The 16906-nt window shown below is 37.1% G+C and overlaps 2 protein-coding genes across 5 annotated transcripts; one reads left to right on the top strand and one right to left on the bottom strand.

The window, feature by feature from the left end:
- The first annotated feature begins 221 nt into the window (after positions 1-221).
- On the top strand, positions 222-8746 carry poc5 (POC5 centriolar protein homolog (Chlamydomonas)). Of its 4 annotated transcripts, XM_081365126.1 has the most exons (13): positions 222-324; positions 971-1054; positions 1165-1309; positions 2315-2395; positions 2858-3021; positions 3105-3281; positions 4378-4482; positions 5777-5956; positions 6062-6227; positions 6506-6654; positions 7387-7503; positions 7646-7822; positions 7923-8740. In XM_081365126.1, exons 2-13 carry the CDS (start codon positions 971-973, stop codon positions 8067-8069), a joined length of 1692 nt encoding a protein of 563 aa, XP_081221252.1. In that variant the 5' UTR covers positions 222-324; the 3' UTR covers positions 8070-8740. The 4 variants fall into 4 exon arrangements, with proteins under 4 accessions (XP_081221252.1, XP_081221254.1, XP_081221253.1 ...); XM_081365129.1 differs by lacking the exons at positions 222-324; positions 971-1054; positions 1165-1309 and adding exons at positions 1819-1941; positions 2188-2232 and having other exon boundaries at positions 7923-8746; XM_081365128.1 differs by lacking the exons at positions 222-324; positions 971-1054; positions 1165-1309 and adding an exon at positions 1809-1941.
- ankdd1b (ankyrin repeat and death domain containing 1B) lies at positions 8520-16849 on the bottom strand (the record flags this gene model as incomplete). The annotated part of the gene is made up of 15 exons (XM_081365130.1): positions 8520-8614; positions 8831-8962; positions 10146-10347; positions 10711-10818; positions 10930-11028; positions 11128-11226; positions 11854-11952; positions 12112-12210; positions 12317-12415; positions 13802-13906; positions 14041-14145; positions 14780-14878; positions 14955-15053; positions 15169-15269; positions 16678-16849. 15 exons carry the CDS (start codon positions 16847-16849, stop codon positions 8559-8561), a joined length of 1674 nt encoding a protein of 557 aa, XP_081221256.1. The 3' UTR covers positions 8520-8558.
- Positions 16850-16906: the final 57 nt, after the last annotated feature.

Genomic DNA, 16906 nt, shown 5'->3' with positions numbered 1-16906 from the left:
CAGAAAAGAAACATTCAAAAAAGCCTATTTTTTTAATGACTGCACTGTTTTTGCCGTTGTGAGTGTCTGTGATACATGTCAACAGAACGATACAAAAGAGTGGATACAACCGACGTTTCCGCGTATCTGTTACCACGGAAACAATCTACCCAATCACAATAGCTAAGATTGACGTGCCAAATTTTCAACCAATCAAATAGACGTTTACTCTAGCGGCTAGCAGTTTGAAACAGGGCTTTTAACAGTAGAGTGTGCACTTGCAGATTGAAAGCATTCATTGTGTTAACAGAGGAGCAAACACCCTTTAAAACTCTAGCTAAGAAGGTAATGATCGTAGAGTTTCCTCTCTTTACCGCACCCGACATGATGCTTTGTAGATTTAGCCTAGGAACTCAGTAAGAGGCTAACACAGTGTTATGAAGCTTTAGCAGGAACTGAGGTTGCACTTTTGCTTTAGCTCAGGGACTAGCGTTAGTTGTTAAAACTCTACCTGCGACTGCACAATATAATAGAAGAAAATTATAATAGACATTAGCAAACACTTTTGCTTTAGCTCAGGGACTAGTTGTTAAAACCTCTAAGTTACCTGCGACTGTACAATATAATAGAAGAACATTATAATAAACACTGCTAAGTTAACTGTTTTCTTACCTAACTTCGTTGATATATCACTGCTGCTCAAATATACAAAAACATTGCAAAGTTCGTTGGTCCTTCGACTTATGTATCGTTATACAAGTACATGATTATTATTAGTGTTTTTTATGGCAAATATTAATTATTAGCTGATAGATTTAAATAGTTTTTTTTAACAATGATAACTTTGTAGAGTTAGACAGGTTTGAAGTAACTATAAAGTAAACAGGATTCTTCTTTTTAAGAGGAATCGGTTCTTTTGGTCAATTTGAAGTAAAATGAGTCATCTAAACATTGTCATAGATCACAAGTCCTCGTTCATTCTGTATTTCAGATGTCATCAGATGAAGGGGAGCGCAATAGTCCAGATTTACCAAGAGATTCAGACAGAGGCAGCTCAGTTTCCTCTGTGCTTCAGGTGAGTTATTATATCCACCATTGCAAAAGTCACTAAGATAAGTGACTGATTTTCTGTCCTGTCCGTTTAAAGGACACTTTGGTGTTGTTCCTCTTCTTTCAAATTTTCAGGATGAATACGAAGAACTTCTTCGGTATGCTGTTGTGACTCCTAAATATGAACTGAGTCTCCCATCACAGCTCAACTTGAGTACAACTCAACTCTCTAGTTCACAGCATACTACTAAAAGAGACACACCAGCTCAGCCTTCTGCAGGTAGACTCCTTATTGAATGGATTCCTTGCTAAAATGTAACACATAGTTAGGAGATAATAATGCTAGATCAGTCTAAATTGCAGACACTAATATTGTAATACATTTTTTGGTTGAAAGGTTCATAAAGCAGTGATTTCCAGCCTGGGTCTCTAGGGTAGGGTTATCCAAACCTGATCCTGGAGGGCCACTGCTTCAACACTCCTGCCTGGATGTTTGTAGTATGCCTAATAAGATCTTGATTAGCTGTTCAGGTGTGTTTAATTGGGGTTGGAGCTAAACTCTGCAGGACAGTGACCCTCCAGGAGCAGGACTGGACACCCCTGCACTAGGGGATCTCAGCACACTTCCAAAGTGGCCACAGGATAGCTTACAATCAGGGGTCTCCAAACTCGGTCCTGGAGGGCCACTGTTCTGCAGAGTTTAGCTCCAACCCCAATTAAACACACCTGAACCAGCTAATTGGTGTCTTACTTGGGCCTGCTTAAAATGATTTAAAATAAGACAAAACAAGGTTTATACAATCTAGACAGCTAAAAATAATTTTACTTAATTTAATTTGCTTCATTAACAACTGCCATTTTTATTTTAAAACCAGGGTTCTCATGATCTTTGACAAACTGGATATACTGAATGTGAGAATTGTAAAAGTGTGATTTCTAGAAATGGAAAAGTTGTGGATTTTTTTAAAATGGAAAAATATAATTTATATATCAAATGTAAATAAAGCTCTTAAAATATTTAGTTGGGTAGAAATTGCTATTTATAATAAAACAAAAAAACTAGAAACGCCATGCAAGTTAATTGGTAATAAACAATGCAAACCATGAAGAACATTCAGTTATGGAATTTAATTATTTGGAATATTTTGTCACTCCTAGTTTCTGTAAATAAAAAGTTTGAAAATGAGCATTTTCTTTCGTATTGTAAGTATCAGAAATATTTTTGGGGGCCTTCAAATATTGTCTTGGAGTCAAAAAGGTTGAGAAAAGTGTTGTTTTATTTCAGATAATGAAGGGCATCCAAACAACGGGGCTACACCAACTCCTCCATTAGAAGAATCCAGAGCGCCAAGTCGAACATCTGAGGGTAACATCATGAAGCCATTTAAAAAGGCCTTTATTTCTTTTAATTGTGTCTCATTCAATCAGAATTTAGGGTGCTTTTACACTTGGTTCGATTGCCTGGTCCGAACCCGAGTTAGATTTCTCCCCCCTGTCCCGCTGGATTGTGTTCACATAATATTATTTGGGTCTGAACTGTGATGCGTTTGTATCATCAAAGCAGCTGCTGTTTACCAATGTTCCCTTAGTAATGATGATGCAGGAGAAGGCGGAAAAATGTTTTTTTAACCTCTAGTTTTGTTTTCTAAGCATCAGCACATGACGCCATTTTTATCTATCTACTGCGAATGTACTGCAAATGTTCTAAAGAAAGGCGAGCAGAAATGAGAGCTCCATTCTCTCTGCTTGCAGTGTGTCAGTAATGCTTGTCAGGAAAGTGCCCCTAAGAGTCGGAACTATCTGATATATAATATTGCTTTTACTTCAGGTGAGTGCATGGCAGCCAGGTCTGTCTCATCTGAGGAAAGATCAGACATATCAGGACAAAGCAGTGCTGATGCTCTGATCACCGTCATGACAGAGATGTTCATCTCAGATGAGAATCTGAACAGGATGGAGAACATTTTGGACACCTGGAGCACAAACCTTAAGGTATGTCTTGCAATTGTATGTTTTGTACCATTTTGCTGCATACCGTAATACATTATAGGAACTGTTTCTTGGTCTGTGTGCAGAGTAATGTGTTGATGGAGCTGAGGAAGTGGAAACTGGCTTGTGTGGAGCAGCACAGACTGGAGCTTAAGAAGGAGAGGGAGAAACATGCGGCACATATGGCTGCTGTAAATGCTGAGATGGATGGTCTCAAAGACCTGGTCAACACCTACCAGATCTCTAACCAGAGGAAAGATGAGGTGTGCACAGATATTGAGACTAAAGCCCCATTCACACCAAGGATGATAACTATAAAGGTTAAGATATAGTTCTAAATATAAAAGGATAACAAAGTCCACACCACTACAACAACCACGGCACAGAGAAATTATATTGTTGGAATCGCACTCAAAATAATTGTATCCAGCTGATGAACGATAACCTTGACAGCCAATCATAATACTTCCTGCATTAAAGAGCTGGAGCATTTAAAGCAGCAGATGACAAAACTTAGAATAAACACAACAACATCGTCCACTGGTGTGGACCAAGCGGCAACCTTCCAGTCTCTCCCTTGAATCCAAAACAGAAGTGGCTTAAACTGCAATTCATCAACTGGCCAACATCAATGTTAAAATGCCCAACTTTACAGCAGAAAAAAATATGTTTGCAGCCTGGTACAAAAAGAAGTGATTTTGGTCTTTATAGCTAATTTTGCCCTTCATGACAACTGTGAGGGGGGTGAATTTTTTTTATAACTCATCCGTTTAAATTATATTAAGCCATAAAGTTCAGCATAATTATGGGCGTGGCCACTTGAGTGACGGGTGGATTGCCGCTGCTGTCATACTAGCTGTTTGTCTGCTGTCTGTTAGCCGTCACGTCACCTCAGCTAATCCCGCCTCTTTGCCCATTTTCGTTTATCCGGGAATGACGTGCTGCCACGATGGCAACTACTGGCTCCACCCACTTTGGGCTTCAAAAACATTCTTTAGAAACCTACGGGTGATGTCATGGACACAACGTCCATATTTGTTTTTATAGTCTATGGTGTGGACGCTAATATAGTTATTGTTATAGCTATCATTCTTGGTGTGAACATGCTTTAAGTCAGAGATGTTGTTTATTTAAACTAATTGGCTGGTCCTGCAGCATTAAGCTAATAAACATTAGCGATATTGGTATTGAATATAATAAGATACGGGTGCAAAATATTGGGAAATAGTACATGAAACAGCAACACAGAATTTGTCATTCTAAACACAAACACATGTGGCTCTGACTCACAATTTTCAACAGGCTGTAAGTGTCTGTTTTCCAGTCTGTCATCTCCTCCTTGGCCTTTGCCTTCTGCAGGTGATAGTGAATCTGAGCAGGGCGGTTGACAGGCAGAGGGAGAAGCTGGAGCTGATGAGGAGTTTTACCCAGTGGAGACTGCAGCAGTGTTCTGCCAGAGAGGAGGTGAGACGGCCGGGGCAGCTCTGACTGACTGCACACACACACACACACACACACACACACACACACACAGGGCAGGTGTTTTTCAGACAATGCTGTTTACTCATGTCAGATTGAGAGTTAAGACAGGATTGTGTTTTGTATTCATTTTCTCATTTCAAATTTGCAGACTATCTGCATTTAAAGGGACAGTTCACTCCAAAATGAAAATTCTGTCAGCATTTACTCACCCTCATGTCGTTTCAAACCCATAAGTCTGGTTAATCTTAAAAACGCATGTTAAGATCATTTCAATGTCCCTCCATTGGAAGTCCAGGTTACCAAAAATTACAAGATCCAAGGCATCCTACAATTAATCTGTATTAATTGAGTGGTTTAATCCAAGTCTTGGGAGGAGAGATGATTGCTTTATATTAGGGCTGTCAAAAGATTAATCGCGATTAATCGCATCCAAAATAAAAGTTTGTGTTTACATAATATATGTGTGTGTACTGTGTAGAATTATTTTGTATATATAAATACACACACATGCATGTATATATTTAAGAAATATTTGCATACATATACTGTATATATTTATATATAATTTATATTATATATAAATATATATTTTTTTATATATAAATTACACATTTTTCTTAAATATATACAAGCATATGTGTGTATTTATATATACAAATTTAATTATACACAGTACACACACATATATTATTTAAACACAAACTTTTATTTTGGATGCGATTAATTGCGATTAATCTTTTGACAGCCCTACTTTATATGATTAAGTTTAGGTCTTAGGGGTCTGAATCAACATGAGGGTGAGTAAATTCTGACAGAATTTGTTATTTTTGGGTGAACTGTCCCTTTAAAGATGTACTGAAGCCAAAACAACAGCAGTGACGTTCGGCATGAATGCAGCATCACCCTTATTTTTTGCCCATTGTTTTATTTTGTTTTTTAAACAAATAATGTCTTTCACAAAAATATTAGGCGGCACAACTGTTTGATAATAATAAGAAATGCTTCTTGAGCACCAAATCAGCATATTAAAATGATTTCTGAAGGATCATGTGACAGTAATGATGCTGAAAATTCAGCATTGCCTTCACAGGAATAAATTACAATTTCAGATATATTTAAATACAACAGTTCTTTTAATTTGTAATACTATTACTGTTTTTACTAACTTTATTTTTTGACCAAACTAATACAGCCTTGGTGAACGTAAGACTTCTTTCAAAAACAAGCCTTATTGAAATCTTCCGAATCTGATCAAATGCATTTCTCTGTGTTTTAGGCACAGGGGGGCAGACTGGCCGAGCAGCACTATCATTTGCAGCTCAAGAGGAAGGTTTGGGCGGGCTGGCACTCGCTCATCCAGAACAGGTGGCGGGAGCGTGTGGAGAGAGCTTGTTGTGCCAGAGCAGAGGACGTCTGCATGCAGCTCTCTACAGACTATGAGGCCAAGATGGCACAGGTGAGTGAAACCCACACGAAAATTTTAGCATTTCAGCATTGATTCCATGTTTAATAAGTTACTGGATGTGGACATGATATGAAAGTTTAATATTGTGTTTGTCAGCATGTAGAGGAGCTCCAGAAAGCTCAAGCTGAGATCCATAGGCTGCACACGGAGCGAGAGCGCTACGAGGACTCTATGAAGAAAGCTTTTATGCGTGGGGTCTGTGCGCTCAACATCGAGGCCCTTAGTATGTTTAACACTGGAGAAGCGGGTAGACTGGACCGTGGTAAGACAATAGAGAGATTCAGCTCAATTAAAGTGGGAATGATTACATTTGTGAAGGCATGATGTAGCAGTTTAAGATGATTGATTGTTACATAATTGAAGTGTAAGTTATGACGGATACTCCACACCCTTATTATTCAAATCTTAGACATCATTTTGATATTAAAAGAATGAAATAAAATCTGAAAGAATAATTGAAATTAAAGTAGGGCTGTAAATGTCTCATAGATCAAACCTTAAGCAGTATAACCAGTCCAGCCTTTATTTTTGTGTGTGTAGATGCTCCACCTCCAGGGGACGAGCCAAGCACCAGCTCAATGGCTAATCACCCTCCACGTACTGTCTCGTCTGCACGGCTCAGTCCAACTGTCATGGAGAGTCCAATACAGCCGGGCCCCTCCCACAGCAATACAGACGATGTAGAGGCGGTAAGACATGCAACAAACACTTGTTGAATCTTGTGGACAAGATTTTAAACGATTCCTTGAAACCAGCAGTCAAATTTATTGTACAATGCTTTCATATTGATATGCATTTGTATGAGACGCTCTTCATTTCAACATTATGCTTGGAGCATCAGTTCGAAATTGTATTGTTTTTTTTTTCCCCCCAGTGTTTTTATGACATATGCCATTTACTCAGACTAATGTCAGCCTATAAAATGAAACTTTGCATGGCCAATATTACTGTTGATGTTTATGTATAGATAAATGATTGACTTTTCAAAGTCATTCTGAAATTAAAATGAACTTTTTTTATAGAATATTTCAGTATTAAATGATCTATCTATGTACATCATTATTTAAAAAAACAACAATGTGCCCTCGTTATCTTTAATCTATTCTCTGATAACGTGTTTACTGGTGCAAGGGCACGAAAAACTGTCACTCACAGGAAATCACAATAATGGTAAACCACAACTATCCAATCAGTTCCCATTGGACAAAATCAAGTCCCACTCTACACTTTTCTTGTTCCAGAAGCCGTTTCACTCGGGATATGTCTCAATAGGGAAGAAAAGACTATTGCAACTTCTGTTTAATGATGACTTCAAGGACTTATTGAATTAATATAGATAAATTTTTATTGAATTTTATTAATTTCATAACTTTTACATGACAATTTAATCTTTGTTAATGTATTTATTGCTCTCTTTTCAGGAACCTTTTCTCTCTCAGCCTAGCTCAATCACAGGCCCGAGAGCAGAAACCCTTCTCTCCACCACAGTGGTAAACTCCACTGTTCCACCAGGGGGCAGTGCAAGCTCCTTCAGACAGGTACCGTCACTGCAAGCAGATTTCTGAATATTTTATATCAGCTTGCTGAAACTGTTTCTAAGCTGCTTTTCAAAATGCTTGTACATGTGTATTGTGTGTATTTTCTGAAAACTACTTGCTTCTAAAATGTTCTCTTCTTTAGGTGAACGCACGGATAGTAACAGCTGGCAAGCAGAAAGCCTCTAAGACAGTAACTGCTCGTTTGACAGGACGGGCAGAGCATAACCGGACGGGCCGCCCCCCTACAGCCCTGCATGTCATGGGTGTGGCTCCTCCCATGAGCTCAGTTGTAGTAGAAAGACATCACCCTGTCACTCAGGTATAAAGGAACATCCCTACAAATGTCTAAGTACACGTGATGATATCAGAACATTAAACATAGTGATCATTCCATTTCCGTCTTTCCACCCCATGTACAGCTCACTGTTGGTCAGGCAACAGCAGCTAAGTTCCCTCGCGCCGCTCTTCAGAGTCAGAATGTCTCCAGCAGCAAGAGCTCCTCCAGCCAGCCTAGAGGCCCCTCCTCCTCCTCATTTCACATCCACTCCATCAAAGTTGTGGACTAACACACACTCTCTCTCTCACACACACACTTGCTCATTTATGTGTCAGGTCTGGATACTGTAATTCAAAGTATTTAATTTGTCAGGTTTTGAGGCTTTAAATTAGGTTAATACATTTTTAGTACAAAATTGTATTTATTTTTTAATCATAACATGGTGGAAATGAAGTAAGATGTTTATATACTAAATTTGCCAAATGAACACTTTTAATTGAAGAAACATTATTTATTACGTGATATAGTTTCTTTTATTTAATAAAAATTGTTTGTATAAGTGTCACCTTTTACTTTATAATGTTTTACAAAGCCATAATCAAAATCCATAACAGTTTCCTGATTGTTTTAGATCAGTTAGCTTCTGTATTAGTTTGCACTGTATCTTAATTCACAGGTTTTATTAAAGTTAGCTGCTGGATCTCCATGCGTCTCAATTAGGAAATAAAGCACAATTTTTAGTCCATAGCATCTTTTATTTCTCTTTAGCAACTTGGATTCATGAAACTGTGCATTTCCTTGTATCAGCGTTTGATCCCTCCATTCTTATTTTTTCTGGGGATGAGACAAATGTATGTAATGAGATTTCACTCTTTCCTTTCTGCTATTTTTAATGTAAGGGACATTATAAAGGACTGTAAAACTCACTCTCTAATAAATGTACCATTTAAAAGATGTCGCAAATACTATACAGTTTATTATTGATGCGTCCTTCAAGACATTGAAAACAAAGATAACAGCATACTGTAAAGATTAGTAAAAACATCCTACCAGCAATCTTTGTAATCCCAACAGAAAGCAGCCCCTCATACAGGCCTTTGGCTGGGTTGCTCCCTTCTATCAAGATTCTATGAAGCCAAATCAGAAGCATCCTGTTCCCATGCTCTTGGAAACTGTTAGGACCTATATATATACACACAGTTGTAGTCGAAATTATTGAACACCCATTGCAAATCAAGTTTATTGGCAATTTACAGACTGAACAAATCAAAAGTAATTGAAATTGAAAAGTGGTTTTCCCCAAACTCAACTGAAAATGCAACTTTTAATGACTTCTGCAGTCTCAAAATGATTCAACCCCCTGAATAGAATCCCTCACAACAGCGAAAATCTGCAGAACAGGTGTTGTCTCAAGTACACCTGGTGCAACTAATGAAGTCCTTGATTAGTTGCATCAGCAGATTTGTGCTGTTGTGAGGGATTCTATTCACAGGGTTGAATAATATTAGATTTAATATCTGAATGGGCTAGGTATGTTAACTGTCATGTTTGACTGCATGTTAGAAATATGGCCCAAAAAGCTAAGAGAAGATCATCGCCCTACACAAATAAGGAAGTCTAGTCCCAGACTAAAATGCATGTTTGAGCCGTTTTAACAGAAAGCAACTTGCACGGGCATAAGTGAAAATATGTCAGTGCCATTGTTTTGTCTCTAGATGAACACCAGTAATGTTGTTTTTATTCTTCTAGGGGACGTTTATAAAAGCTACTTAAATGCCCTAATTAAGCTAAAGCGTAATCCCGGCTTAATCCAAGCCCTGTCTGTGGAACCGAGCCATGAAGTATATATATATATATTTAGTATTTAATTATTGCAGGTTTGCATAATATTCTGAGTTTGCATTTCACTGTTTTTATCCATTTTTAGGAATACTGAATCTGTTTTTGTACAAGTGAGATGAGTAAATGCATGTCCACAGTGTTCTAGAACTACAATAACCTAATAATAGCCAAATACACAACGCCTCTGCAACTTACTACCAATTTCTCTCATCATGGGGCAAGAGAGGTGTTAGTCAATAAATGTGAAAAAGTAATTTGCATTACTTATTTGAAAAAGTAAAAAGTAATGCATTACTTGTTACTTGAAAAAAGGAATCTTTACTTAACTTGTGTTACTTGTAATCCCCAACACTGGTGGTAGTGTACATTTTAGAGTAATATTATTAGTTTCATCCATCAGTTATTGGTCTAAGATTGTCTGTTGGTGCTGCTGAACTCCCTGTTAGGGGTTTATTTTGAGGTTCTTCTGAACATAAAGATAAGATTATATAGAAGATCTGATGGTAAAGCATCTCGCTCTGACCTGTCCACTGCTCCTCGATGGCAGCCACCTGATCCTCTGTGAACTCCCAGAATTCTGCCAACTTCTTCCAGTCATTGCGCTTTAGGTGTTTGTATGCGAGCTCCCATATTACATCACGCAGCGGATTCGTGTCAGGGGAGTGATCTAATTTAAACGTCAATGGTGATTCGCTGTGAAGGCTCTCAATAGCATCTGTATGATTCTGAAAGGGTAATCAAATAACATCAAGCTCTGAGAAAGGCCAGATTCGCCACGTGCTGAAATTAGCACAGGTATATACAGCACATTGAATATTATTAGTCCATGTTCGCTGTTGTTAAGATGATCATTTTTGACATATACAATCCTTGTGCAAATAAATGCGCTGTGGTGACCTTTCTGAATGGAATTATACATGCTTTAAAATTGCATTACACTTCCAGCACTGGGTTTAATAGAGAGTGGCTGAGGTTATAGCAGCACGTGACATTTGGTGGGAGGAAAATGTTCTTCCCACTCTTTTACAACACACAATACCATTTATTTCATGGCTTGCTTTGACCAAATTGGAAATCTGAATACCCACCATTTGATAATTGCACTTCCATCTGAAATATCTCTCAGCTTTGATGATCATGTCCACAATTATAACCATATTCCCCCTCGCCGCCACTCCAAGAACTGTTTTATTTTGCTGTAAAGGAAAATAATATGTTAAAAACAAACTTCTCCTAAATTGCCTATTTCTCTACCACATTTTTAAACCTTTATCAGGCACTGTAATATGTCAGACACGGTCTGTCACCCTGTCCCGAATCTCCAGATCCACCTCGGCTTTCAGAATCATCTCGACCACATCCACCTTCCCCATCTCAGCAGCGATATGGAGTGCAGTTTGTCCCATCTGAGTGTGTTGAATGAAAAAAAAAAATACTGAAACACATGAATGCAATGACAAATATCATTTCATAAATGATGGATGAAAGTAGGTGAGTAGACGCACATGATCTGTTATGTTTGGATCACAGCCAGCCTCAAGTAGGGTGTGGATTACAGGAATATGACAGTTCTTCACTGCCAGATGGAATGGAGTGTGCATATGCTGAAACAATCAATCAATCTTGATTAATCTAGCATTAGTGCATTTTAGTGTATTATATGTGTGTGTGTGTGTGTGTGTGTGTGTATGTGTATATATATATATATGCACACACTGTGCTAATATTATTGAAGTAGCTAACATAAAAAAATGACAATTAATTTTCAGCATTCATTATTCTTTGTTAATGTTCATACACATTTCAAGTTAAACATAAGTTAGTGTTTTATAAATGAACATTCATTGGTGTTCAAGAAACATTTATTATTATTATCATCAATGCTGAAAACAGTTGTGCTGGTACATTTTTTGTTACATTATAAAATGTCTTTATTATCACTTTTGATAAATCTGATAAATCCTTGCGGAATTTTTTTATTAATTTCTTCCTGATCCCACTTTTTTTTAACAATAGTGTACATTAAAGCTATCTGAAGTAAATCTTTATTTTACTAAAATATACTGATCAGTTATTGAAAGCAGATCTCTTCAACTAGATACTTTAATGACAATGTTTATTACACATTTGAAAGATTATCATGTAGAGATTAGTGTGAGATACAGAGATTAATGTGAATAGCATCAAAAATTTCAGGCAGCAGAAAAAAAAAGTGAAATGATATTTCTCACCTGGTTCTGGGTGTTTATTTGGGCTCCACTATTCAGGAGGAGTTTTACAATTGGAAAGTGTCCCCTCTCACAGACTGGATGCAGAGGGCTGCTTCTGCTCTGAAAATCATCACAGGTAACCATAATCTAAGAAACAATGCTGAATATGTTCTATATTTCATGGTTAAATTAATTCATTCTCAAATAGTCTGAGTCTGTCATTATTATCCAGAAGTAGCAATCAAAAGGAGTGTTTAAAATCATCCCCTCAGTACATACTAAGGTAAAGATGTTTGGGTCACATTGTGCCTCCAGCAGGGCTTGTACACAATCCTCATGAGCTCCATCTGCAGCCAGATACAGAGCGGTCTGCCCCGCCTACACACACATAGCAAATGAATCAAATCAATGTGTGTCTCACTCTCATGATACCTGTGTGATTCTGGAACAGGTGTTGATAATGCCTAAAAGGACAGATTATTACCTGGTTGACCTCATTGCGAATGTCAAAGTTGTCTAGAAGTAGCTGCAGTGTTTCATGTTGACCGTGCTTTGCTGCCAGATGCAGAGGTGTGTCTCCAACCTGTCAACCAGAAAGGAAAAGTCATGTCCTGCTACAATAATAATAATAAAAAATACATACAGGTTTTTACAGTGTACTTATATTTTAAAAATCCCTGCATGGAATTACAGCTTTAATTCATTTCTGTAATTTCATCTAAAATTACACCGTTGACCCTTCCTTACAAACCTGCCCTAAACCTAATTTCAATAGCAGCAAAAGTGCATTGCAATAATGCATAAACACAGTAAGTACATTGAACCTAACAATGAAAATAACTATTGTAAATAAATAGTAGTTAAAGACACCTTATATAAAGCGTGACCAAAAATGATTACAGCTACAACATGCACTTTCTTTGTATTAAAGGAACACTCTGACTTTTTGGGACTTTAGCTTATTCACAGTATCCCCCAGAGTTAGATAAGTCCATACATACCTTTTTCATTTCTGTGCGTTCTGTAAGTGTTATTTGACGCACCCACCGCTAGCCTAGCTTAGCACAAAGACTGGATGTAAATGGATAAGGTAGCATACTAATCCCAATAAGTGACAAAATAATGCAAACATTTTCCTATTTACATGTTGTGATCTGTATAGTCACAGCGTGTACAAATAACAAGGCTATATGAGACAGAGACCATTTTTAATCATATAAATACTGGGAACTATATTCTCACTAGGCGTAGAAGCACAGCTACTTGGGCGGAGTGATTAGCGCAGCACACGAGACGCCCTATGGTGAGGAGTTGAAGTAATAGAGTCAGCAATTACTAGATAGTAAATTTATAGTTTACAATCATGGGTGTTCGCTGTATCGTCTTACAGCTTCCAAAGTTTGTAACTCCTCGTCTGTGTATTCTGGCTCAAAACTATATGGATCTGGATCTTGGTTTGATACCCAGTAAAATTCCTCTGACAATTCCTCAAAGTCAGCCATGATCACGAGTCACGTTCGCTACTAGCTAGTTAGTCACGTTTGTTTTGTTTACGGAACCATCAACAGGGCGTCTCGTGTGCTGCGCTAATCACTCCGCCCAAGTAGCCACTCCGCCCAAGTAGCTGTGCTCCTACGCCTAGTGAGAATATAGTTCCCAGTATTTATACGATTAAAAATGGTCTCTGTCTCATATAGCCTTGTTATTTGTACACGCTGTGACTATACAGATTGGGACTATATCACTTATTGGGATTAGTATGCTACCTTATCCATTTACATCCAGTCTTTGTGCTAAGATAGGCTAGCGGTGAGTGCATCAAATAACACTTACAGAACGCACAGAAATGAAAAAGGTATGTATGGACTTATCTAACTCTGGGGGATACTGTGAATAAGCTAAAGTCCCAAAAAGTCGGAGTGTTCCTTTAAACAAACCATCTATAAACGAAAGGATTCAATAAATGAACCTTATTTTCCTCCATGGTGGCCATTTTGTAAGGTTCCCCCATCAGCATCTGTAGCATGCGAACACAGCCGTGTGCTGCGGCCAGGGCAAAGGGTCTGTTACCATACTGACAGAAGAACAACACACTTTATCTTTGTGTGTATTGAAGGTCTCTTATAGGGACATTATCTTTATATTATGTAACTTTTTTTATTCTGATTATCGTTGTTTTTAATATAAGATGAGCTGCTGTTTCCTTACTTGTTCTTCTTTGTCAAGTTCTCCCATTTGCAGGTCATCAAAAATGTACTCAACAATATCAGTGTGATTGTTCATGGCAGCGCAGTGCATCATGTTCAGGCCCTCCTGAACATACAATGATTTACATTAAGCTCTAAAATGTCCTAAATGTTTACCTTTATGAGTAAGCTGTATGAGATGCCATACAATTGCAATGACACATGTTGTCTCTCACTTTTTATGACATTTGCAATGTACACAATTACAATGGAAAACAAATATGGTTTAAAACACTTAAATCTTGCTGATTTGAGAACATTTTCCAGCTAATAAAAAAGGTAAACATTTAAAAGTGAAATTAATATGAATTTATTGAATAAATCAATTGTTAAATCAGTTTATGTTCATTCACATAAATCTAATAGTTTTAATGCCAGTTGTGTTACAGCAATAAAAAGCCAGAAGTTCTTTTTTTAGATTAAAGGTCAAGGGTGGTCGTGAGTTTCTGATAAATTATTTTGAGAAAATCTAAAACAATTTAAATGACCAAGATCAAAATATGTAAATGTTGTGCTATTGGTGTTGATTATGTAAAGAATAATTGACAAAGGGTCATTGAATAATTGGTCCATCCTCAATTATCCATTATATATATATATATATATATATATATATATATATATATATATATATATATATATATATATATATATATATATATATATGAATCACTAGTCTGTGCAGTAAGCGAACACCTCACCGTATTTTCAATGCTTTGGTCAGCTCCACTTTGAACAAGTAACTTGAGGATTTCCAAACTCCCAAACCATGCTGCTAAGTGAACAGCAGTCAGTCCATGCTGCAGAAACACAGTATGAGTACCATATTGATCTTAAGGGTAACAGGGTAAATCATTAATGCTTGGGCAAACATACCTTATCTTGTAAATCTAGTTTGGCCCTCCTTCGAAGGAGCATATCAACAACTTCCACATTTCTGAAGGCCACGGCATAATGAAGAGCAGTTCGACCGTGCTAACAGTAGACACAAGATTAATAAGAACTGCTCCGAAATGGTGAACAAACATATCTGTATTTGCTACAGCAAAAAAATTGCACACCTGCGTAAGTTAGATGTTTATTGACATACCACATTCTTGGCATTGACATTAACGCCTCTCACTAGAAGTTTCATGCCCTCCACGTCGTTTCTCTTTGCTGCTTCTATGAAGTCTTTCTCAACCTCCAGCACTGTATGGGTCAAATCATCATTTCAATAGCACTGACAAGTACTTTACAAAAAGTATTGTGGCGGCACCATGGTAGAGTGATGTAGGCTATTAGATCATGGCATGATTATCATATTCATATTGGTTCAACATTTACATAGTATTTACACTGGAGTACAATGGTAGCCTATTACATGGTATTTTTTGTAGACTACAGGAAAAACAAGTAAACTATTTAAGTACTATTCTATTTGGTGTACACAGAGATGTATAAATATCACTGAGTAGCCTACAGTTTGTGTTTTGGGCGTTCACTTTAAGGATAGCTGGAAGACATGATGCCAAGTGGTTGATGAACACGACAGGCACATTTGTGTGATATGCTATACTGTGTACTGAAATTCTAAACTGATTCCTACATTTAGGAACATTTCAGGTTCAGTACAAGTGAAGCCTCAATCGACAGAATTTGAGGCTTTAATATTCAATACAATAAAAAATGTTTATCTTTAAAGCGGCTGTATGTAACTTTTTGTGTTCAAAGTTTAAAACAAATTCTAAATTATACAGCAAATACATCATGAATTCGTTTTCTAAACTGTGTTTTTGTCTTAACCCGAATCACTACGGTACACCTATAATAAATGTTTATATTCGGACTATTTAGACTGGCTCTGGTCGTCACCGCTGTGGAGTAGCCCAGTACATGCGTGACTCGTCATAGACATAAACACAGAAGTAGCTCCGGCTAATGTTCTTCCGCAAGACGCGTGCAGTTCTGTTTATTAACCGCTAGAGCGGCAAAAAAAAAAAAAAAAAGAAAAAAAAAGTGAACAATGCCAATTTTTGGAGTATATAAAAGCAAAAATGTGAAGGTTACATTTTACAAAAGAACTTAAAATTCTGCTGTTAAAATTTTGTAAACTGTTGACTTGGGTTGTCAAGACAAGAAAGTTGTAAAGGTTGATTCTTTCCACACTAAATTCATGATAACACATACTGTTTATGTCTTGTTGTTATAGTATTGAAACAGTGAGCAATTTTACGTTTACAGATTTGCCCAATTGTAAATCGTTCACTGTAACCCAGATTTTATTAATTAAAATGAATTAATAATTAAAGTGGAAATTGTGGTAATCAACATTATGCCACAAATGCTGTGGATAGTGTTTAACTTTTTCTAAAGCCAGAAAATTCCTGGAAGTACAAAAAAAAAAAACTAAAAAAAAAACCTAAAGTCTTATGATTTTACATGTAACACAAAATTTAGCAAATATAGGCTGTTCAGATCAAATACAAAATTGTTTCTCAATTTTCGTGATAATTATTAACATGTAAATAGGACCATTTTATCAGCTAATAGTACAGAGGACAAGTGTAAAACAGAAGAAATATCATTAGGACATTCAAGCAAGATGGTATATACTCACACATCTCCTTGCTATCATAACCACCATCTTCACCAATGTCCTTTGGCAAAATAAATTCACTGAAACCTTTGACGTGGTCTGATTTTAACCATGTTTTGGGATTAAGGTTCTCCTTCTTCCAAACAGGCTGCTTCAGTATGTAGTCTTTTAGGGCTTGAGCTCTCCTCTCCATAGTATCGTACTGGTTGCACAAGCTCTTTGCTTCAAAGACTTGTGTTCTGTAAAATAC

This window comes from Scardinius erythrophthalmus, assembly GCF_964197995.2.
Source record: "Scardinius erythrophthalmus genome assembly, chromosome: 5".
In the NCBI taxonomy this organism is placed as follows: Eukaryota; Metazoa; Chordata; class Actinopteri; order Cypriniformes; family Leuciscidae; genus Scardinius; species Scardinius erythrophthalmus.
This window is presented reverse-complemented; position numbering and strand designations above follow the sequence as displayed.